This window comes from Phascolarctos cinereus, unplaced genomic scaffold, assembly GCF_003287225.1.
Source record: "Phascolarctos cinereus isolate Bilbo 61053 unplaced genomic scaffold, phaCin_HiC Scaffold_5;HRSCAF=322, whole genome shotgun sequence".
Taxonomy (NCBI): Eukaryota; Metazoa; Chordata; class Mammalia; order Diprotodontia; family Phascolarctidae; genus Phascolarctos; species Phascolarctos cinereus.
Window position 1 is genome coordinate 77905352 of NW_027555958.1, and position 25555 is coordinate 77930906.

At 38.7% G+C, this 25555-nt stretch overlaps 1 protein-coding gene across 1 annotated transcript in view; it reads left to right on the forward strand.

The window, feature by feature from the left end:
- TMED5 (transmembrane p24 trafficking protein 5) overlaps nucleotides 1–24710 on the forward strand; it is a 28929-nt gene extending 4219 nt beyond the window's left edge. Inside the window, exons 2-5 of the mRNA XM_078155014.1 lie at nucleotides 10249–10300; nucleotides 13703–13886; nucleotides 16320–16430; nucleotides 17389–24710. Coding sequence (XP_078011140.1) covers nucleotides 13728–13886; nucleotides 16320–16430; nucleotides 17389–17658 — 540 coding nt within the window. The 5' untranslated portion in view covers nucleotides 10249–10300; nucleotides 13703–13727 and the 3' untranslated portion in view covers nucleotides 17659–24710. The remainder of the gene's footprint in view (nucleotides 1–10248; nucleotides 10301–13702; nucleotides 13887–16319; nucleotides 16431–17388) is intronic.
- Nucleotides 24711–25555: the final 845 nt, after the last annotated feature.

The following is a 25555-nucleotide window of genomic DNA, read 5'->3' on the forward strand; positions in this document are numbered from 1 at the left end:
GCCACCCACTTTCATTACTAATTCATATTTACCTATTTCAAATAGGCCCTCACTACGGCACAGCCCAGGTTGATGCTCTACTCTCAGGGTTGATCTGAACCTTCTCTTTTCACCTGAAACTCCCAATGCCACTCCACACACCACTTTCTTCCAATAAATGTCTTTCCTTTCTACTTTTATTGGGAAAAATATAAATTTATCATAAAAATTATACACTCCTGAATAACCTCCACGCTACATCTCAAAATCCCATCCCACGCTAACCAAGAAGTTAAATAGATGCTTTTACAGTTGCCTTTGTTGTGGGTAAAGGTCAGAGGTCTAATTCCTGATTTGGTAGGGCAGGCTCCCCCCCACACACACACACACTCCATTTGCTACAGGAGTCTTTTGCAGTGTTATGAGATGCCCCAATCCATTCTGGGAAATCTGTGGCCGCAGAAGCTGGCCAGATGAATCAAGTGAGGCTTTAGGAAAGCAACCCATGTGGAATTCAGAATAGAGGTGAAATTACATTGCTTGGGATTAATGATCCAAGGTGGAGGCCCATGTTGCCTCTTATGCCCTGGGTACAGAGTGGAACCTGTGTCCCTATAGAGACTCCTGAGTGTAATGGATCCTGTAGGTAAGGGTCTGATATGCTACGGACCCTAAAACCTTCTGTTAAATCCATTAATTCTCAGCTAATGTGCTCCTTTTTCTTATGGGAATGGTAGGGGACACTAGCTGCTTCCTTCATATAAGCTGCTGTTGTATGAAGCAGAACAGGACTGGGTAGATTCTCAGGCTGGGGAAGAGCAGGAGTTTTGGGGGTTTTTTTGTTGTTTTTTGGCAATTGGGGTTAAATGACTTGCCCAGGGTCACACAGCTAGTAAGTGTAAAGTGTTTGGTCTGAGGTCGGGTTTGAACTCAGGTCCTTCTGACTTTAGGACCAGTGCTCCATTGCGCCACCTAGCTGCCCTGAAGTAGGAGTTTTTGAAGCACATCTCAGAGGGTCAGTAAAATAGAACCCTCTTACTGGGTCATGACCCAGGCTTCTAATGGGGCAGGTAGGGCTAAAGCTTCAAGGGGTTGGGTATATACTATTAATATCCCCATTTTGCAGTTGAGGAAACTAGACAAGGTTAAGTGACGTGCCCAAAGTCATACAGCTACTAAGTGTCTGAGGCTGGATTTGAACTCCAGACCCAGCACTCTACCCCCTGTGCCACATAGCTCCCCAAGGAGGTAGGAAATAGATGGCCATGGTAGTACTGTAGTTAGGTCTTATCTAGCTTTTGAGAGCTAAGATATTACCAACCCTGTGAATAGCTGAGATAGATACTAAAATTGTAAGTCATGAGAAGTGAGGTTAATGAACTTAACTGGGCATCCAGGGACATCATTATGAATATCAAAGTCCTTGAGCATGAGAGCAGAGATTGGAATGGAGAGAATCTATGATACAAGCCCTGGAGGGAGTATAACATAGAGGCTGGTAGATGGTATCAACCAGGATGTAGTTTGGGTGAGACAGATGGGATGAAGGGGGGAGGATGAACATCAGAGGAGGAGAGTCTACTGAGTGATGGTGGCACAAAGTAAGGATCTAGACATGCCAGATGCGACAGTGGGGAATAAGAAGTGTGCCAACTCCTTGTCCTGGACAGCTGTGTTGGGGAACATGAGAGAAGTTTCTAGTAACACAGAAAAAACTTATTTTGGCCCCTCTTAAAAATATCCTACATAATACATACTGTAATTTAGACTTGCTATTATCTCTTCTTGAGGAAGATCCAGTTCGGATGTTCTCTTTTTGCTTTGACCTCCAACCAAAGACCAGAAGAATTAGTAGAGAATTTATCATGGATACTGCCAGATTTATTGTGTTGGATTATCAGGGCTGAACCCAAATTCTCATGTATTACATTAATTGGGGAAAAAATGCTCATTCCACTAATATTTGTAATGTCAAACTAAACATGCTATATTTCCCTGTTTTCCCATTCCAAGTCTAATGAAAATGTGAGGACCCTATTTTTGTATAAAATCTTAAGATTCTGGGCACTTCTCTTCCCCTTCTGGAGTTTCAGTTTCCTCTTCTGTCATGTGCAGATAATAATAGCCTGCCAACCTTAAAGAGCTGTGAGAATCAAATGAGATAATGTCTGTAAAGTGCTTGGCAAAACTTAAAGCTCTCTACCATGTAAGCTGTTATTATAGTTCTTCCTTCATTACTTCAGAGAGCTTTGATTTTACCAGTAGGTTCTTCCTTCAACTTATAATACTGTGGTAGAAAAAATAATCACCAGATCAGCAGTACTCTGGCGATGAGTTTAACTTAACTAGACTGCTTCTGGTACAGTATACCCATCAGGTATTGCCAAAATCCTTCCAGCTTTAGGGCCTGCCAGACCTTGCACTTTGTCAGGAGAGTTTTTAAGAATCAGACTCATTAAACTGACATAGAGTAAAATAAATAAGCAGAACCAAAAGAAGCATCCACTCAGTGACAACACAAGTTTAAATGCTAAGGTGACTATGAGGAAGCTGCATAACTGGGGGGAGAATCATGGAAATAGAGCAAACCACCTTTCTTCCTTGGGAGACCGTTGGGGCACAAGGATGTAGCCTTTGTCAGATTGGACCTCACATTAGATCTTTTTTCCTTAGTTGTTTCTCCTTATTAAAGTGGTTGTTCATAATATATGTGTTTGATATATGTATGTGTGTGTGTTCAGAAATAATTGGGAAATAAAAACAAAAAGCAACAATAAAATTTATTTTTTAAATAAAAAGAAACTAGGGTCACTTCCACACCTCCCTGAGGTATTAGAGGAAGATGTTAGTAGGTCCTATCTGGTGCTCAAGCCAGAGGCTCCCCACTTGTTACAGGCAGCGCCTTTTATGACCCCTGAATCAAATACTTTTTGATAAAAGCAAGACTTTTTCTTTAGTTAGATTGGCACTTAGAATTGCAAAAATCTAGTCACATTCTTGTTTTATCTTACTTTCATCCTGTCTCTGTTTCCCTTTTTTTATAGTTTACATAACAGCTCCCACTCCAACTTCACTTAGCAAGTGTAGGCCTCGGGCTCTTTTTCCGGATAGTTCCAACAGTGTGAACTTTTATCCAACATGGCACTAGTTATACAAGTATGCCTTGTTCTAGAGAGTAAGTCAGTGTAGTAAACAGTATTTTAAGTTATGGGAGGAATAGTTGCTTTAAATTTGTTTCAGCAGTTTCAGTTCCCTTTACTCACGGTCCTGAATGATGAAGGAAACTTGGTGGATTCCTTAGAACTCTTGACAAGAGCTTTGAGGCAGAGCAGATCAGCGGGAAGTGATCTTCTGTACCATTTCAACAGGCTTTTAAAGAGACCTTCAACTCCAACCTATATATAACCCATTTTACACAGGAAGGGACATGGGCAGATAAGGGCAAAAGACTCAGATTAGACATTTTAGAGCATCCTCTACAGTGGAGCGAGGAGCGATAGAACCTCGAATCTTTCTAACCTTGAGACGACCAAAATCCTTCCTAAGTCATCCTGCTCTTCGTTGTGATAGCCTGAACCTGACAAGGATTTATATAGTAAGATAGGTCATTCCAATGAATGCCTCTGCTTCAGAATCTTGCCCCACCACTGACATTTCTAAAATTCTGATATACTTCCTGTTTCAATATTTGTAGGTTACCTTAAAGCTACCACTTTTCTTTTTAAATGTGTGCTTTCAAAAGGCAAGAGTTCTCTGTATTCTTAAGCATAATTTTCATATCTTAGATATATTTATATTTAAGTAAAGAATTATTTTTAATGTCTGTTAGGTACATAGCACTGTGGATGTACTGTGAAGGGTATAAAATTATGTAACTATAAAACTTTCAAAGTTTGAAGAGATTTCAGAAGTCATTTAATTCAGTCTGTAGCCAATATATGAATTTCCTCTTCAGCATTACTAAGTGACCGAGCCAGTAGAACTCACTACATCACAAAACAGACCATTCCATTTTGAGACAGCTCTAAATGTCTAGGAACTTTCTTCTTTATATTGATCCAAAATCTCTCCCCCTGCAGCTTGAATTCATTTCAATAAAAATTTATTAATGAATCTTCTATGTATCCTGACACTGTACTAGGTGTTGGGACTAAGAAAGAAAAAAAATAGTCCTTAACCCTCAAGGAATTTATATTCTGATGCAAATAGATAAGCAAGTCTAAGTTGAGGCAGGAGAGATGACTAACTACTTGGGGGATCAGAGACTGAAAAGAACTAAGCCTTGAAAAAAGGTAATAAGGATTCTGAGAAGCAGAGATGAGGAAGAAAGTGGGAGGGAGGTCTTTTTGTGACTTCTGAGGCAGGAAATGGAGTGTCAAGTTCACAAAAGTAGTCTGGTTTGGCTGGAATGTAAAGTGAATGAAGGGTTTGTGAAGGCAATGTGAAATGAGTCTGGAAAAGTGGGTTGGCCAGATTATGGAAGGCCTTAAAATCTGAGCCAAGAACTGTGAGTGGTAGCCAGAAGCTACAGGTCTTCACTTTTTTTTGTATTATGGACCCCTTTGGCAGTCTGGTGAAGCCTAGGGACTTTTCCTCAGAATAACAGTGATTTTTTTAAAAAATCATAATTGAAGGAAATGCCACATATCAGTTAGATATTAATGAAAATAAGGATAGTGATGTTCTTCCTATCCAAGTTTACAGATGCCTGGAAATCTGCCCACAGATACCTTGGTACTCCATAGACCTCAAGCTAACCCCTCTCTTCTAGAGCTTATAGGAAAACATCTCTGAAGGTTTGGTTTGGTTTGGTTTTTTATAAGGGGATTTAGTGACATAATCACAATTTATGTGGGGGATGGATTAGAGAAGGGGGAGACCTGGAAGCAGAAGAGCTAGGAGGCTGTGAGGGAGATAAGGGCCTTACTCATGTTGATGTGTGCATGGAAAATGAGGTTTGTGAATGGAAAACACATGAAGACTGTATTATGGAGGTAGACTTAATAACTGATGGGGTATGAGGGATGAGAGGAAAGGAAGGCATTGAGGATGGCTCCAAGCTTGTGAACCTGGCTGAGTGAAGAATGGTGATAGCACAGTAAAAATAGGGACATTTTCAAAAGTGAATGTTGCTGACTAATATGGAAATGGGTTTGACATGATTGTGAAAAAATAACCCATATCAAATGGAGCGGGGGTGGGGGGAGAGAAACTTTGGAACTCAAAATTCTTCTTCAATGAATGTTAAAAATTGTCTTTACATGAAATTGGAAAAATAAAATCCTATTTAAAAAAGTGGATGTTGCAAAATTATAAAATAGGAAGCATGGCTCAAAAGATCTAGAAGATGCTCCTAACTCACCCCTCTGCAAAAATGGGAGGTCCATAAATGCACATTGCACATATTTTCACTTTTTTAATTGGTTGTGCTGGGAGGTTTTCCCTGTGTGTGTGTGTTTTCAGTAATTTTTTAGGATTCCTTAATCCCAGTACGGGCAGCTTGGTGGCACAGTGGATACAGTACCAGACCTGGAGTCAGAAAAACTTAATCTTCCTGAGTTCAAATGTGGCCTCAGACACTTACTAGCTGTGTGACCCTGGGCAAGTCACTGAACCCTGTTTACCTCAATTTCCTCATCTCTAAAATGAGTTGGAAAAGGAAATGACAAACCAGTCCAGTGTCTTTGCCAAGAAAACTCCTAATGGGGTCTTAGAGAGGGAAAATGACTGAACAGGGCAGCAGGGAGCTCTCATCAACTCTTCACTTATTTTGAGCTTCAGTTCCTCTTCACCAACAATTTATTCAATTCTTTTCCAATCCGAAAATTGTTTTCTTTGGTAGAGAACTGACCGAAGCAGAATAGTTGAATAGTTTTCTTTGTCTGTAGTTCATTCATGTTGCACCACATACTCGAAAAAAAACTGGTTTTTTTTTGTTTTTTCTGTGCCTAGCATGGCTTTAAAAATTCATTTTGGTTTTCAATGGCATTTTTATAAGCCTCAGCTTATTCACTGTTTTAGTATTCCTAATACTGTTCTTGAAAGAGAGGATGATATAGTAAATAGAGAGCTGGGAGGAAAATCTGAGCTCCAATCCTTTCTTAGACACATACTGCCTGTGTGACGTGAAGTGACAAGCTCTCAGTCAGTATTAATCAACAATCACCTTTTGAGCCCCCACAGTGTGCCAGGCATTGTGCTAGGCTCTGGAGGTACAAGAATGCCTACTCAGAAGGAGCTTACCTTCTAATGGAGTAGATACCCAGTACGTATCATAAACATAAAATGAATAGACACAAATATATACAAATGGAAGGAAGAACTCCAGCACTTTGGTAGATGCGTTCCAGGCATAAGGGACCACCATTTCAAAGGGATGGAGATGGGAATGGAGTAAGGAACATAGAGAAGCCAATTTGTCTGTATTCCAAAGTTTGGGAGTGGGCTGGGTGGGTGGGGAGGAGGATAATGTCCATAGAGGGGTTGGGGAAAGATGGGTTGGAGACAGATTTTGATGTGCTTTAAAAACTAAATAGAGGGATCTCTATTTGATCCTAAAGGTAATAGAGGGTTTGATTGAATAGGGAAATCACACGATCTGATCTGCTCTTAAAGAAAGTTATTTTGGTTTATTGTGTAGGAGACACTGGAGTGGAGACAGACTTGAGTCGGGGAGGCCATCTAGGTGGTCCTTGCAGTAATCCATATGAGAGGTGATAACGGCCCAACTAAGGTAGTAGCTGTGTGAGTGGAAGGAAAGGTTTGAATACAAGAGGTGTTGTATAGATAGAAATGGCAGGATTTGGCACCAGATGTGCGGTGAACAAGGATGAAGAGTTGAGAATTATACTCAAGATCCTGAACGGATGGTGGTGCCTGTCAGAAATTGGGAGGTTTGAGAGAGAAAGAGTTTTGGGGGAAAGATGAATTAATTTTTGATTTATTGAGTTTGAAATATCTCTTTAGGTCATGTAGTTTGAAATGTCCTCTATAGTGCTCTGAGAAGAAACTGGTTCTCTCTCTCTCTCTCTCTCTCTCTCTCTCTCTGTGTACATATATCTATCTATCTATCTATCTATCTATCTATCTATCTATCTATCTATGTATATGTATATGTGCATATGTATGTATATATATGTATATGTGTGTGTGTGTGTGTATATATATACACACACATATACATGTGTGTATGTGTGTATGTATATGTTACTTGGGAGTTATCTTTATAAAGATGATAGTTAAACCCATGCAAGCTAATGCCCCAGCAACTCTGTAAGGTTATATGTTTTAAAGTAGTTTAAAGTGTATATCTTGTTTGTACAGTTACATATTGTCTCCCCCCATTAAACTGTGAGCTCCTTGAGAGCTTTTGCCTTCTGTCTTTTGCCTTTCTTTGTATCTCCAGCACTGAGCACAGTGTCTGGCACATAAAAGAGGCTTCATAGATGCTTATCAGCTTGAGCATTGCTCAACTATTGGTAAAGGGAGTTTCCTCATTGAAAGCTCACTACATCAATGAAGTCATAATTCTGGATCAAAAAAAAAAAAGTGGGGCAGCTAGGTGGTGCAGTGGATAGAGCTCCAGCCTTGGAGTCAGGAGGACCTCAGTTCAAATGGGCTCAGACACATAACACTTACTAGCTGTGTGACCCTGGGCAAGTCACTTTACCCCATTGCCTAGCCAAAAAAAGCCAAAACAAAAAACAAAACAAGTAAAACAGTAATATTTGTGATGGTTCTTACTATTTTCTTGTATTCACCATTGATTATACGTACCTGCTTCCATCTATTGTATACGGTAGATTAGAGTTTAATTAATTGATGATAAGACTATGTAATCAAATCAATTTTTTCTTTGAACCTTTTGAAATATGGTGTCCTAAAATCTAAAGTAGACTTCAGACCATGATTAAATATACCAGATAGTCTTCTCTTTCAGTTTTTCTGTTTCCTCTTTATTTAACAGTTCTTAATCAGAATCAGGTCTTAATTACCAGCTCTGCTAATTATTTCTTCCACCTTCTGAAATGACCTTGCTAGCAAGGCGAGGCAAGAATTTAAGTTATTCTTTTATTTTTTTTGTTTGTTTTTTTCTTTTTTGGTGAGGCAATCAGGGTTAAGTGACTTGCCCAGGGTCACACAGCTAGTAAGTGTCATGTGTCTGAGGCCGGATTTGAACTCAGGTTCTCCTGACTCCAAGGCTGGAGCTCTATCTACTGCACCACAAAGCTGCCCCAGTTATTCTTTTAGGAGAGAAAAAAAATCCTTGGTTTTCCAGAGCTACATTTCTATGAGAGCCAAAAGATGGAAGAACCAGAAAATAATGAAGTATAAAATTAAGGAAAATTTGTTAATTATAGAACAGGAGTTCCAGAGAGTACAATAGAACAGAAGAGCAGATCTGGAGCGGGATGTTGGAGAGAGATGGCTGAGGTGGATGAAGATAAGATTGAATGTACTGTAGGATTTAGGGAGGGAGTTGGTTTACCCTTGTGCATAAAGAGGGAATGCATAGGGAACTGAATAATCAGAAAGTTCTCGTAAAGGACGTAACAGCCATGTTTTTCTTTCTTCTGGAGAGCTTACAGGCTCAAAAGTAAAGTATAAGATCAAGCTTATACACTTGCACGTAGCAGAAAAAAATATGAAATGAAACTGAAATTGGGCTGGTTAGTGCCCATGGGAAGGAAAAGACTTGTTCCTTCTCACAGAAACTCAGGTGCACTTGCATATGTGACATCTGGTTATACGTGCAAATCAGGAAACAAACACCAACCAGTCCTTCACTTGTTTTGGGGGTTAGTAGTCGTCGTGGTGGTGTTTTTCAAATAAGAAAAGACCTCATGCAAATGGTATTGATTAAGGAAAGCTGCTGCCTTATGCCATTTTATGACTCCAGTTAGCTATTTGGACACTATATAAAAAGTCAGTGGATATTGGGATTACTAGAAAAATCCTTTTTAAAAAATAGAATATTGGTAGTACTTTATTGCTTTCTGATTAATTTTTATCAGAGACCTTGGCTGCCAGCCTAAGCTGATAATGGATCCTGTCCATCAAAAGCTGCTCGATTTGGCATCTTGACTTTTCAGAAAATTTGAACATCATCAGAAGAAACACCATCTGGTTATAAAATATTTGTAGCTTTTTGGAAATAAAATTAGAAGAAATAGGATCCTAAGTAGGTAGGGACCAGATTATGGAAGGTTTGAAGTCTGGACCAAGTAACTGGGTTTTATCCCATCGGTAATGGGGAGCCATTGAAGAGTTTTCAGCAGAGCAGTGATGTGATAGAAAAATGCTGTTTTAGAAAGGTTAATCTAGCAATAACATACTGGATGGGTATACAGTTGTTTACTCTCTTTTTACAGATCCTTACAATCTAGCTACTCTCCCCACAACTCTGGTATAATAACTATTCTTTCAGAGGTCACCAATGGCTCCTTTTTTCATCAGATCTGGTGAACTTTTGTTGGTCCTCATCCACAACTTCTCTGTAGCATTTAACACTTGAAAACCCACTTGGATTTTGAAACAATATACTATTTTGGTTTTCTCCCACCTTTTAAACCATTTCTTTCTCTTTTGCTGGCTACTCTTTGTCTACCTGATTCCTTAATATTGGTTTTGCATATTGTTCAGTCTTTGGCCACCTTCTTTTCTTCATATATATGTATATATTTTGGCAATTTCATTCATTTCTATTCAGGCGATTCCCAAATCTGTATCTTTAGGCCTAACTGCTCCAGACCCACATCCCTGCCTATCTACAAGATATCATCAAGACAATCGATGCTCTCTACTGGCACCTCTGGCCCAGCATTACCAGAATCGTGTTTAGTTGAGTTTCCCCCCAAACCTGCTCCTGTTCATGTCACTGTTAAAACCTTGGTTTTGTCATCTTTAACCTTTACTTCTTCCATACCTCCTGTGTCCAGTCTTTGCCAAGCCTTATTCATTTGACTGCCACATTTTCTCTCACATCTATTCCCTCCATTACCGCCAATCTTTTAAAGGCCCTTATTACTACATGCTTGGACTATTACAATAAATTCTAATAGGTATTTTTATCCCAGTCTTCTCCACCCCTCTCCAATTCATCCTTTGTACTAGATTAATGTATATTGTGGAATATTTCCATAATTCACATTATGAAACTGTAGAATAATTACATTTTTCATGACATTAAAGGCATTCCATATGAAAACTACTTTATAAAACTTTTTTTCAGTATTTTAAATGAGTCTTTTACTTCTCTTCTCTTCACAGGTTTTAGATGGAGCAGGATTAGACATCGATTTCCATCTTACATCTCCAGAAGGTAAAACCATTGTTTTTGAACAGAGAAAATCAGATGGAGTCCATAGGTAAGTAAGCTGTTTAGGTTGCCAGTTAATTGGGCAAGATAATGGCAGTGAACTCTGGTGCGATACAGTTGATAGGCTGATTTTCGTTTTGACCAATAACACATACCATGATGCAATTTACACAGAGATGATTTATTCATAGAACCAGTCATTGTCTGATTACATCCAGAGTCAGCTTGCAGGGAAATCAATCTTTACCTTCTTGTCACACATTATTGGAAGGTTTTGTGTTTTAAGCAGAAACAGTGGTATCCAACTCAGCCCTTACCTATTCAACAGTCAGGCAACGAGGTGACACAGTGGGTCAGAGTACTGGACTTGGAATCAGAAAGACTTGAGTTTGAATCCGTCCTCAGATACTTCCTTACACACCTGCCAGCTGTGTGACCCTGGGCAAGTCACTTATCCTTTCTCAGCATCGGTTTCCTTATCTATTTACTTCACAACAAAGTTTTTTGTGAGGATCAGATGAAATAGTATACAAGATGCTCTCTGCAAACCTTCCAACGCCTTGCTAGCTGTCAGATAAGATTCCAAGTAACTGATGGTTGTTTCTAAAAAGAATCCAACATCTCCTCAAAGGCTGATGATATACCACCCCAGAGCACGTACAAAAGAGTGCCATAGGCCCTGAGACGATTTCAGAAAATTCTCTGAGCCATTGTAGAATCATTAAAGCGAGTATATGGTTTCCAGTGGTAACTTGAAGGGGACGGTACTCATTTGGATTTTTAAAATCAGTTGTTACTTTATAATTACACCTCATTATTCTGGCACAAAGGTCATGCCTGGGAAATAGGAGAAGATAAAAGTATCAAGTTAATCTTAGAAGATAAGAATGAGATGTTCCTATTGAGGAGGGCATCAAGAACCATAGAAGCCTGAAAGTGGGCACAGTAATCACAAAATACTGTAGTTAGGAGGATTCTTCAAGGTCAGCCATTATACTCTGAGCCACAAAAAGGCCAGAAAAGATGAATTTAAATAATTGGAGAGGTGTGGGCTGCCAAGCCAATAACCGCAATCTGGTAGTAATCATAGATAAAAGTATGAAACACCTGAGGGAAAGATAGAGATTATTTAGGTTGGTAGATAGAAGCAGAACCATAGGATTTGGCCATTAATACATGACCAAATGAGCTCTGAAGTAGCAAGAGGGAAAATAAAAGGTTTGGGCTGACAAAAAGGTATGTCTTTACTACAGTGATCTGATGTGTTGATAAAGATATTTAAGAGAGGTTTGTAATGGGCAAAAGGTTGAGAATGGAAATAGAGTTCAAAATTAAGTGTTCTGGGCAGATATTTAAATGTTTCAGGCACCTACAACTTTGGTGGAGGTACCCTGTCTACCAACATAGGTCACTGCCTACTTTACTATGTGGCCAAACAGTCCATCTCCTTGTGGTCAATCTGGCAGCGAACCTCTCTGAACCTTAATTAGGCAGTCCTTTGACCAGATGGTTTGAGGCCTCTGAATTTCCTTCTAGATGTATGATCTTTCTGTCCTAGAGCAAGCTGCTTTTGAGTCTGAAGTGACAGGGTTAATATTAACCATTACCTTCACACAAACACATATGCACACACAGGTGGAGCTGACCTTTCTGGCTAGAGCTAGATCCCTTGTGCTATTTTAAGTGATTTCTATTCAGTCAAATCCAAATGTGATTAGGTTGCTAAATAGAATCTTACCTTAGTTTGCCATGAATTGTTTTTCCAAAGTGATTATACTTTTATACCAGGAATTCTTAACCTTTTTTGTATCATGGACCCCTTTGGCAGTCTGGTAGAGCCTGTGGTCTGCTCAGAATAATGTTTTTAAATAATTGAAGGAAATTCTTAATTTTAGTTAGAGGTTAGCAAAACGAAAGATGTAATTTTCTTTCCCTCTCTAAATTCATAGACCCTGGAAATCTACCTCCAGACCCCTTCTGTGCACTCCAGGTTAAGAACCCTGCTTTAAGCAGTTAGCTTAAAAGCAAATAAAAGACAACATGATTTAGGGGGGGAAACACTGGACCCTGAGCCAGGATGATAGATTTAGAGCCAGAAGGGACTTCAGAGGTCATCTAGTCTGACTTCCTTATTTTACAGATGAGGAAAATAAGGCCCATAGAATTGCTAGAGCTAGAATTTCACCCAGGTCCTCTTGAGTCCAGCATTGTTCCCTCGAGTTCCCCCTTCTTAAGTTGCCTCAGTACCCAGGTTTGACCCCATGGTCTGCTGCTGCTTTTTTCTCTCACTATTTACTGCCACCACTGTCCTGACTATTGCCAACTTGAAAATCCTCACTCTCTCTAGGTTTATCTGCTCCTGCTCCACAGTTACTGGGTGTTGCTAGAGGAAAGGTCATGTAGTTGAGGTCTGTGTCCTGATTCTCTGGGTCTCAGTTACCTTATTGGTAAAATGAGGAGGTTAGGTTAGGTAAACTCTAAGGTCCTTTCCAACTCTAAAATCCTAATTGTGTGAATGTTTCTATATATGTGGATTACTGGTCTTGTTCCGTTGTATCTGTTGTGTCCAATTCTTTGTGACCCCATTTGGGATTTGCTTGACAAAGATGCTGGGGTGGTTTTCTTTTTCCTTCTCCATCTCATTTTACAGATGAAGAAACTGAGACAAAAAAGGTTAAGTGACTTGCCCAGAGTCGCGTAGCTAGAAAGTATTTGAGGCCAGATTTGAACTCAGGAAAAGGAGTCTTTCTGACTCCAGGCCCAGCGAGCTATCCACTGTGCCACCTAGCTGCCCATACTGGTCTTCAGGAGTATTAAAAAAAATTGTGTGTAGACATGCTTTAAAGAAGGAATTCTTAATCTGTCCATGAACTTGTTTTTTTATTTTGAAAAAAGGTCCATAGGCTTCACCAGACACCAGAGAGGACCATGATACAAACAAGCCTCAGAACCTTTAGTGTAAAGTGTTGCGCCCTTTTGGAGAAAATGGCTCACACCAGTCTCCATCTTAGAACTAAGATGGTTCTATTTAGTAGCTTATTCATATTTGGATTAAACTGAATAGAAATCATTCAAAACAGCACAAATATCAAATGTCACTGAAATATTATGTTTTTAATGCACGTTTTAGATTTTTATCTTTTTTTCCCCCAAAAAATTGAGTTACAGAAGATGATTTGTTTTTAACAAGCATTGACTGATATTTCTCAAAATTCACAAGATAAATGGTAACCAGACCTGGACTATTATTAAATATATTTTTCTCATTTTTCAGTCATAAGAAACTTGAATCACTTAAAGTTATTTCTCCAGTTATCATGAATAACACATTTACTGTTGTTGGTGTAACTAACATCAATCTAGGATAAGGCTCTAACGTAACTGGAAATGTGTGTTTTTATGCAGTGTGGAGACAGAAGCTGGGGACTACATGTTCTGCTTTGACAATACATTCAGCACCATTTCCGAGAAGGTGATTTTCTTTGAATTGATCCTAGATAATATGGGTGAACAGGAACAAGAACAAGAAGACTGGAAGAAGTATGTGACAGGCACAGATATGTTGGATATGAAACTGGAAGACATTCTGGTAAGCGTAATAATAGCCTATTATTTTGTAGTTTACAATGTTCTTTTCTCACAACAACCTTTTTGGGTTTTTGGGTGGTGTGATTATTAGCCCCCTCTTACAGGTTAGGAAAGTGAAGAAACCTAGAAAGGTGTATAACCACACAGCTAAGAAATTCCTGAACTGGGCCTTTAACTCAGCTTCCCCATTTTTAAATCCTGGATTCTTCCTTCTACATAGTGAAGCCAGTATGAATTTAACTGATTTCCTAATCTGAAAATCATTTTAATTTAACCATATATGGCACTTTAATTTTCACAACTATGTGATATTCTTTAGCATCAGAATTGTAAGATTAATTTCAACATCATATATAAACATTTGATTATTGAAGTTATATTCTGTAAGATAGAAAGCAAGTTGGAATACTAAATGATCATAATTACTTTATATATGTGTGTATATCAACATGTATATTTATATGGAAATCTATGTGTGTGTGTGTGTGTGTGTATGTCTTATCTCTGCATTTATATCTACATCTAGGTAGGTAGGTAGGTGTTTGTGTGTGTGTGCACGCGCGTGCGTGCGTGTGCGAGGCCAGCTAGGTGGCTCAGTGGATAGAGAGCCAGGCCTGGAGTCAGGAAGGCCTGAGTTCAAATTTGGCCTCAAACACTTATTAGCTATGTGGCCCTGAGCAAGTCACTTAACCCTATCTGCCTCAGTTTCCTTATCAGTCCAATGAGCTGAAGGAGGAAATGGCAAACTACTCTAGTATCTTTACCAAGAAAACCCAAACTAGGGTCATACAGAGTCGGACACAACTGAAACGACTGAATAACCATGAAATATGCATTTGTTGATCTCACTGCTAACTGCTGTGGGCACATTGTTGACCAACCTTATTTCCTCATCCTGATTCTTAAATGCCATGGTATCATGCTTATTTTCATCCTTGAGTTAAGTTGGGGTTTTCATGTTTCACTCTGTGGATCACAGTCACAAAATTGCTGAGCTACAAAGAAAACTGAGCCAGACCCCCAGAGTGGTTAAGTTGACTTGTCCAGAGGTCACAATTACTAATTCAAGTGGGACAAGGATATCATGATAAACGTCATTTGCTCATATAATGGTTCACAGTAAGTTAAAATCTTTGATTTGCTTTGATAGGTGGCTTGATTTTTCAGTGATATTTTTTTCCATTTCAAATTTGTTCTCTCACCGAGAACTCAAATACCAAGCAGTCAAATATCTTGGAGCATTACTACATACATTTTCTTCATCCATATAACTAGAGTTACCATTCTCTTGCTTCTGAAAATGCTGATTTAAATATCGTTTGAAGATGATATATTTCTTGAGGGAAAAACATCCATTTCAGAGAGCATTCTCCCTGATCTTCTGATGAGTACAGCATAAATGGTGCCTCATTTGGTGATCTCATGAAGTGATTAATAGGATGGCAAACTTAATAGAACCATTTTACCTACACATCTGAATCCAGTTATATTTCTACTGGAAAAAAATTTTCAGTAATATGCACCTATTGTTGTGTGCAAATGCTATGCCTAATTTTTAAAACTAGTAAAACATTAAAAAATTCAAGTGAAGTATCTCAAATACTTAAGCAACACCACTATTAGGAAAAACCGTGACCCATATTCTTCTGGTCTTGTTTCCTTACGCGTTTGGCCCTGCATTTCTATAGTGCTTCGTAACCTTCATGCACTGGCATGTGCCTTCTCAGTGACTGCATCTTATGCTTCCAAAAATAACTTTCCCAGAATAGTTTATTTGGGAAACTTATTTAAATGTGTTCTTGGATAGTTCTAGAGAATATGCAGTTTCAAAGATACACATTCCAAAGGATTTATTTTTCAGTCTATCCCTTTCAAGAGCAAGTATGTTGCTAGGCACCAATGCTGGCCAGGCCAAAACTAGTGAAAGGAGCTTCTGCAACACAGCTTGCGTAACATAACAAGTGAGCTCCTAAAGAATTGTCCATAATCTAAAATTATTTAATTAAATTGCTCTTTCATTGGCTTGCCACTATTGCTTCAAACCTATTTTCTCTATTTCTGAATGATATTCAGTTAGCAATAGCTAATTTTGTCTGTTTCCATCTCAAATTTGTTCTCCAAATGAGGACCTAAATAAAGGTAATCAAATCTATCACAGCATTACTACATATATTTTCTTCATCCATACATTCTCTGTCAAATAATTATCTCTATACATGCACTTAAATACCTTAGGGGAGTTATTATTTTGAACAATCCCCTTGTAATAAGCAGATATCTCCGAATTTAACTGTGACATTCCCCCATCCATATATCCTGAAAAGCTTACTCTTAAATGTGTGTTTGGATATGAAAATAACCAGAATTTTGAAGTCTTTTTTTTTTAACTAACTGAAAGCTAACTCCGTTGTGAAATTGTTTTATTTATTACTAGGAATCCATCAACAGCATCAAGTCCAGGTTAAGCAAAAGCGGCCACATCCAGACCATGCTAAGGGCATTTGAAGCTCGCGATCGAAATATACAAGAAAGCAACTTTGACAGAGTAAATTTTTGGTCAATGGTTAATTTAGGAGTCATGGTGGTAGTTTCAGCCATTCAAGTATATATGCTGAAAAGTCTTTTTGAAGATAAAAGGAAAAATAGAACTTAAAAGTCCTGACCAACTTAATGATAAAAGAGAAGGAAATCATGCAATAAACTATACAGTAAGGGCCATTAATATTCTTTTCCAGCTTCCTTTTCAGCAAGCACTATTACTTGTTTTAAGTGACACATAGTGTCAATATGAAAGAAATGTCTTCCCCTTCATTTGGCAAGTGCTGTTATTGATACTATAAACATTATGTTTATCCTTAGGTTTATACCAGCAATTTTTTGCGTTTGACAATTAAGATGAGACATACCATAGAAAAACCACAATGTATAAAGCAGTGTTCTTACAAATCAGTCCTCATTAGATTGGAAAATCATTCCAATGTCTTGTGTGTTTTAACCATTCAGTGAATTTATTACTCAAGTATATTCCAACAAAGTTATTTTGTATTCAAACTCTTATTTAGAAATTACTTCCTAAGTTTTGTAATTACAGAATATCATTAAAAAGGACCTTAGAGGGGCAGCTAGGTGGTGCAGTGGATAGAGAACCAGCCCGGAAGTCAGGAGGACCTGAGTTCAAATCAGGCCTTAGACCAAACACTTGATATTTACTAGCTGTGTGACTCTAGGCAAGTCACTTAACCCCAATTGCCTTAAAAAAAAAAAAGGACCTTAGAGATTACTGCCCCCCTTGTAGTCATCCAGGTTCCAGTTGGGATAAGTACACCAGTATGTTGTAATAATGTTCCTCTGCCCTTCACATTCTTACCTAGAAGCTCTCTCTCAGGGCAGCTTACTGTCATTTCAGAAGCCACACAGGATCAATGGAGTCCCTCTTCTCCAGGATAGTCTTTCCAATATCTGAATTTGGTCATCATGTCTTAGTGAAATCTTTTCTTTTTCAGGGTAAACATCATCCCCAGTTCTTTCTGTCACTAATCCTCATGGGAAGTAGTTGGGCATCTCCTCACTCTTCTTACTCTCCTCCTCCGGGTACGTTTCAGCTTGCTACTGAGTCTGATAAAGCTATGCTAGAAAGAGGCTGTATTTCTAATATAGCAGAACAAATTAAAAACAGTGGGATTATTACCTTGCTTGTCCTGGATATTGTACTTCTATTAATGCAGACTAAATCACATTGGGTTTTTGGCAGCTGTATGACAGTGCTGATTTAAAGTAAGCTTGCAGTTGGCTAAAACCCCTGAGGCTTTTTGAAAGGAAATGCTTGCTAAGCTACATCTCCCCTTTCCTAAATTTGAACAGTGACTTTTTTTGAGCCCATGTAAAGGAGTTTACATTTATCCATATTAAATTTCATCATGCTGGATTTGGCTCATGATTTCAGCCTGTCAGGATCTTTAGGGGTCTTGATTCTGTCATCCAGTACATTCTCAGTCCTTCTTAACTTTCTGTCATCCAAGGATTTCATAAACATGTTGTTCGTCTTTTTCTCAAGTCATTGATAAAGATATTTAACAGAACAGGGCCAAGGGCTTTGCATGAGACAGAATGACAAAATTTGAGAATTGGGAGGGGCCTCAGCAGCCATCTTTTACCCAAAGGAATCCCTGCTTTAACACCATTGCCCAGTGGTCATCCACCTCACTCGGGCCTGAAGCTGTCCAAGGACAAGGAACCAACCGCCTCCCAAGACTCTTTCTAGTTGGGATGTTTTTCTGCTGGCAGGCCAAAAGGGGCCTCTTTGCAGCATCCACCTCCTGCTCCCTCTGTGCCTTCCAGGGCCAAGTGACTGAGCTTGAATTCTCTTCTCCGTGACAGCTCCGTGACTGCAGCTGTCCAGAGCCCCTGAAGCCTGTGTTCTCTACATTTAAACGTTCCCACAAGATGGACTCAAAGCCCTTCCCCATTCTGGTGGCCTTTCTCTGGACTCTCCCTAGCTTATCAGTGTCCTCTTCAACTGTGGCATCAAGAACTGAACACAGTATTCCAGATGAGATCTAACAAGGACAGAGTACAGAGATGCACGCATCGGTCTCCTTATTCCTTGAAGCTGGTCCTCTGTTAATGCGGCCCAAGATCACGTTAGCTTCTTTTGGCTGCCATACCACACTGCTGACTCTTGTTGAGCTTGTCCACTTTTTCAGAGCTGCTTTCTTAACCACACCTCCCATCTAGACAGCTAGCAAATGCAACAGCAGAGCACCAGGCATGGAATCTGGAAGACCTGAGTTCACATTCTGCTCAGAAGTTTCTAACTGTGTGGCTTAGCAAATCCTTTAACCTTTCAGTTTTCTTAATCTGTTAAATGAGGGAATTAGACTCAATAGCCTCTTGAGGCCCCTTCTCTAAATCTACAATTCTATGATCTTGTACCAGTAAAGTTGATTTTTGGGGGGTGCTTTAGTATACATTTAGTATACATTTATTTTTGTTGAATTTCATCTTATTAAATTCAGCCCAATAGTCTAACCTATCAAAATCCTTTTGGATTCTGACTTTGTCTTCCAGTGTGGTAGCTGTCCCTCCTCCAGCTTAGTCACAAGTGAAAATTTGACGAGACTGCCATATGTGCCTTTTTTCAAGTTATTGATGAAAATGTTAAACAGAACCAACTGCAGGTCCCTGGGTTACAGCACTGGAGACTTTTGGCCACATTGACATAGAACCATTAACAATTCCTTGTTCTAGCCATCCAAAGAGTTCTGGATCCTTCTAGTTGTATTATTGTCTAATTAACATCTTTCCATCTTCTCCATGAGAAAAGTCTGAGAAACTTTGTCAAAAGCCTTCTTAAAATGAAGGCAAACTCTATCTACAGCAATTCCGTCCTCTGCCAGTTATCTGTCAAAAAAAGAAATGAGGCAAGGGCAGCTAGGTGGCACAGTGGATAAAGCTCCAGCCTTGGAGTCAGGAGGACATGAGTTCAAATCTGGTCTCAGACACATAACACTTACTAGCTGTGTGACCTGGGCAAGTCACTTAACCCTGACTGCCTCACCAAAAAGCAAAAAAGAAGGAAAGAGGGGCAGCTAGGTGGCACAGTGGATAGAGCACTGGCCCTGGAGTAAGGAGGACCTGAGTTCAAATCCGGCCTCAGACACATAACACTTACTAGCTGTGTGACCCTGGGCAAATCACTTAGCCCCATTGCCTACCCCCCAAGAAAGAAAGGAAGGAAAGAAAGAAGGAAGAAAGAAGGCTAGACTGGCATGGCCTCTTCTTAATGAAGCCATGGTGGCTTTAAAATTACACCTTCCCTTTCTAGATCTTAACAGACTGTCTCTCCAATGATCCATTCCAGAATTTTCCCAGGAATTGAAGTCAAGCTTGTTGGCCTGGAGTGTATAGGCTCAGTTTTCTTCCCTTTTTTGAAAATCAGACCATTTATCATTTTTTAATCTTTTGATACTTCTCACATTTTCTACAATCTTTCAAATATTAATGAAAGACCTTCTTTCTAGTTTGTTCATTCAAAATCCACTATATATATAAGGTCCTGTGTCAGGCACTGGTGTAGATGCAAAGCTAAGATATATGGTGCCTGTCCATGTGGCCTACAATCTAGCAGTGTCCTTTTGAGGTATAGTCACTTAGCCAGTTAAGAATCCACCTAACTGGATTGTCATCCGACTCAAATCCCTTTATCTTATCCACATAGATATCTTGTGGCAGCAGTCCAGCTGCTTCATTGGTTAGAGGAGACTGAGCCCAAAGTGAAACAACTTATCCATGATCAAAGTTACGTGGCAGAGCCAGGTTTTAAACTCAGTTTCTCTAAATCCAAATTCAGCACTTTTCACCTTGCTCTATTGCCTCTTCCCATTTGGTGCATAAGGCTTGACCAGTCAGAACCTTTGTTGAGATCAGTATACCCCTACTATAGCCTACACCTGATCTACCAGTCTACTAGCCCTCTAAAAGAAGGGAAGTGAAATTAGTCTGATGTGACGTGTTAGGATTCATAGTGCATTCATGCTAACTCCTGGTGATTATTGTTTCTCTGAGGACTCACACTCCATCCACTTAATAATCTATTCTGGAATTTTGCCTGGTGTTAACAAATCTGTAGGCTGATTAAAAATGTGCTCTCTCCTTTTTGAAAATGTGGGCTCCTGGGACAGCTATGTGGTACAGTGGATAGAGGACAGTCAGGAGGACTGAGTCCAAATGTGACCTCAGAAATTTATTAGCTGTGTGACCCTGGGCAAGTCACTTAACCCTGATTGCCTTGCAAAAAGAAAAAAAGGTGTCTTCTATTCTTCCTCTACTCAAAACATCCCTGAGAGTGGTTGAGGGACTATCTCTGCAAAGTTCATTTGATGTTCCACAGTGGAATTTGTCCAGGTTAGGAAAAATTGAACTCATTTAGAACAAGTAATTCCTCTTGTAATATTTCTTCACTCAACTTGGGCTTTCATTTCCTCTTAGCTAGTTTTGTTCTACTCTTCAGAATCTGAAGACCATTCTTACCACACAATACAGGGTGGAATAGGAATCATTATTCTACTTTCCATCCTGTACCATTGAACCACATATATCCCACACAGCGTAGCTGGTTTCTGCCTTGCCCTTTTTGCCCAACTTAGGGGAAATCCTCTTTGCCTAAGCCTCAGCTCATTCTGACATTTAGCCTTCTGGCCCCTTGTTAGAATAAATGCTACTCTTTTGGGTTCTTCCAAGGCTATATGCTACTAGTTTTCATGTCCTTTGAAAAGTTTGGGGTCGTTGAAGATCTCCCCATGAATTAATGTCATTCTGTTTACTCTTTTTTGACAGGATCATGAGTGATTATCATTAGAATTTCACTTTTAGTGCCTCTCATCATTCTGCAAGGACTCAGACCATTGAATTCTGTCCATACATTTCCTCCAAATTTTAAAAAATCTGTCCTCCTAAAAATAGTCTTTGGTAAATATTTGCTTTTGACCAGCATTCTGCTCCTTGGTAATCATGAAACTGTACTTTTCCCCCCAAGTTTCTCTTCACAAGTCATCAGTTAGCCTTTGTAATAAATATTTCTCTAGTACTAGATGGTTTATAAAATATTTTTCTTAAAGTAGCCTTTTGAAGCAGAGAGTACAAGCATTGCTTGTCTGAAAGAGGTCCAACGCAAAGCTGGAGTTGGAACCTAAGCTTTGTGTTGCATCTGTTTCACCTTGCTGCCTGTCTGCACAGCAGCAGCCCCCCTTCCCACTCCTACCTTTTAAGAGATGAAATTGACTCGAGCTCATCCACTGCTTCGAACAGAATGAGACTTCCAGATGTCCAGCACTTCCATGTCTTCTCTCTGCTGATTTTGTGTCCTGTATTAGGAACTCTGTTTCCTCCATTAAACAGTTGTACCATCATTGATTAAGTGCCTACTGTGTGCAAAGTACCATCCAATGTTCTGGGGAAACATTGACAAAAAAAATTAATGCTTGGTCTCAAGGACCTTACATTCTACTAGCCAGACGGTATGTAGTTTTATTTCCATGTTAACACTTTTTTTTCCTTTTTATCTTTACCCAAATATTTTCCAGCATGTCTTTTCCTCACATTTATGGATTTTTACTTATAAAAAGATCTCTTTTTTACAACATTCACACTTCCATTGCCACATTCTAACTGTAAATCCCATCCTACCAAGTCTTGGTAGTAAGACCACATTTAACTCAAGTTTGACTTGGTTAAATATACATCAGAGGCCATAGATAGTATTTGCAAACATTGCCCCAGCTTCCTTCACTTCTCTTCCTGGTTCTTCATCATACTTGATATCTTCTCTAATATCTAGATTCACAGTTGTATCTTCAGTCTTTGTCATGAATCATAATTGAATGAATCATTTATGCTATCTGAGGACTTTGAAAACAAGAGCCTAATTTTACTGCTTTATATATAGAAATCTCTCTTTGAAACAGAAGTATGAATGTGCATAGGGCCGTCTAGCCCACTGAGCCTTTATTCTCTTTTCATTTAACAGAACTTTCAGAAATAATAAAGGTTTTTAAGATATTCCTAGATAGATAAAATAGTTTTGCAGCTATGCCTATAGCATTATTCGTTGAACCATTTGATTTACATACTCATTTGCCTTCATCCTAAAATATTTATAATTGGTAGTTGCTTTAAAACGGGAGAGAAACCACAGGAGTTTACTAAGTTAAAGCATTTCACTCTATTTATTCTGAAGAAGACCATAGTTAAATATTGCTGATTCCCCCTAAAGAAATAAATGTTCTTTTCTATCCCTACACCAGGGAGGAGTATATTTACTGAATTAACTATGTGAAAAACTAGCAAATTTTTTATATTAACTATAGAGTACTCTGTGATAAATCTTTGTATGTGACATATATGCCAAGGGGTTTTAAACTTCTAAAAAACTTTTATTCTTACAGTTACTAGCTTAGGAAAAATGTTACCACCAGCAGTAGTGCAGAAGCTCAGCAAAGAATGTAGGCCTAACATAAATAGCTCCCTTTTTATAACTAAAAAAACGGTTCAGAAGGAATTTTTAAAATTGTTTAATTGTGTAACTATTTTTCAACAACACATTTTTTAAAGTAAATTTAAATTAACATGCAAATTAACATTTCTTCCCTAAAATGGGTGGAAAGTACCCTGTGTGACCACTTGTATTAATGTACATTTAATTAGCTATTATAGTGAAAGCTTAACTTTGAAAGATGTAGGTAAATTATTTTTGTACAAAATTGTTTGGAATCTGATTAGGTCATCACAATGATCCAATCATAATGTAAATCCCCACGGGAAAAGAATTAGCCGTTAACAAATGACAGGGCATCAGAAAAAAAAAGTAGTGAACAGAGTAATAACTTGCATTACTTTTTAATATTGGCTTAAATTTTCTTTCCTTCTTTGCAGTATTTTACAAACCCTCTGTTGCGTTTTTTGTGTGCAAAGTTTAAAATTACCCTACAACATTACAAAGATGCTTTATTTTGTTACAGTTATGATAACTAATAATATTAAATAAGTTATGTTTTGTCACTTAAAGTTATGGAAAATCAGCCACATTCAATTTGAGTACGATACAGAAAGACTACAGGCCTAATTGACCATACTGGCCAGTATCGGTTCTGTAGCAGTTCATAAGTTAGGGTCATTCTATGGTCCGGCCCCAAGTCATGGGAGGACTTGAAGGGGTTCACAGCTACTACTCAGTGTTATTATTCAGCTGCATTAAATCCTAAGTAGGTTTTTTATGAGTTAGCCTAAGAACTGATGTGTCCTGTCTTACAAACAAATGACTTGGTAACTTTTAGAATATGCTTGTATTGCATTTTTAACAAAGCAAATATGGCATTCACTTTAATTGACTGCCTCCACTTTTACCCCCATAATTGTAATCAAGCCAGAATTATAATATAGATGTATATACGCAAGATATGTTGCAATATCGACCTTAAAAGTGGATATAAAACAACTTTATTTATCCTGACATACAGGGAGAAAACCCTTAGGTAAGGATGACAATAGAGTCTTAAATTCCTAAACCTGAGACAATCAGATCTAAATTTTCCACAGATTAAATACCATATGGAATCCATGAATTCTTCCATAACTGACCAAAAGAATAATTGCTATGCACTATTGTTATTAGGCCCACCTCTTTTCCAGGTGTCTAGGTGTGGCCTCTACATAAAATCCAAAGGAAAAGGAAAAAGTATCCCTCTGGGACAGTGTAAGTATTGCTTATCAGCAGCCCCATATGCTTTAATTCTATTAAGTTACTTTCTAGAAAGGAAAAGATGCAACCTTAATTGTTAAAACTACTACTTGTAAACCAGGGTATAAGTGTGAACTATAGCATCTTTTCTATGAAACTGTGATGAAGATTTTAGTCTACCTCTTCCATATAGCTGGCCACTACTGTATGTGTGATCTGTACCCCAGCACTGACCTTGCTCCAACTATACTTAATATGAGTTCTGCCACTGATCTTAGACAACTATTCTACTAAACCTTTGCTTTAGAAGTACGCTTAATTCTCAATGGCTATTTTATTTGGAGCATAAGGAACTTAAACTGAAAAGTATGAAATCTATGGCTACATTTTCATAGGCACTAAGTGAAAAGAGAAGAGATTGTTGTGTTGCTTATAATCTTAGGTTACAAAAAGACAAATCCCAATGCTAAGTTTTAGGAAAAGATGATATGCTGTCATGTTATTTTTAAAGTTGTATTGTTTTCACACTTTCAGCTGTCAAAAGTTGTCAATATTTTCTGTCAAATAAAATTCTACTAAAAGAGTCATAAACAGCCTGATGTAGCTTTCTTTTTTATTAAATGCCACATAACATATTTTTGACTTGGGGTAGACATCACCTTCTTTTCTCAGCTCTGTTCAGTGGATAGTTATTCACTTGCCAGTCTTTCATTGGGATGTCAATGTAGGACAGCAACAATATTGAGATTATATTATTGGAAAACAAATTAATACAGGTTGAAGGGTAATCCAAGATAAGATAATTATAGTATCTTTTAAACCCAAAAAGGGATAGTCTCGTCCCCATGGATGAGAGTTCATACCGAGCTGATCCCAGATCAAACCTCACCATCCCTCTGCGACCTTCATACCATGCCACCAGGTAAGGGGCACCATTAAATCCTTAAAGGCCTGGTCACCTTTGTTGGGTCAACTGTCTCCAATTGGAACCATATGGTTGGAACCAAATTGCACCTTGAACTTTCCTGTTTTCATCCCATGAAGGACATCTATAAGAATCTTAGCAGGGATGACATAGTTCCTCACAACTTTCTGATATCAAGCACCAAATACTAAGCATGTTTACAGCTCCCAGGCTTCAAGAGGAAGAACGACACAGGTCTTCCTCCACATGAGGCATCATCTGGCCCCCAACCTTCCAGTACAACTGATGAATGCCACGCTCTTCTTGGAGACCACTTCCCCAGCCCTTCATTGCTTTTGTCTTTCTGGTTGCCAGAAAGTCCAACTAACTATGGGTAACAGGAAGGTTTTGCAAGGCCCCAACCACACTCTGGTTACTTAATGTTCTAGCCACTTAGTGTGAGGTAGCCTATCTTGTGTCTTCCCTGGCCACTGAGATTTCAAAGCAGAACCCTATCCCCTGGCTGGAGACC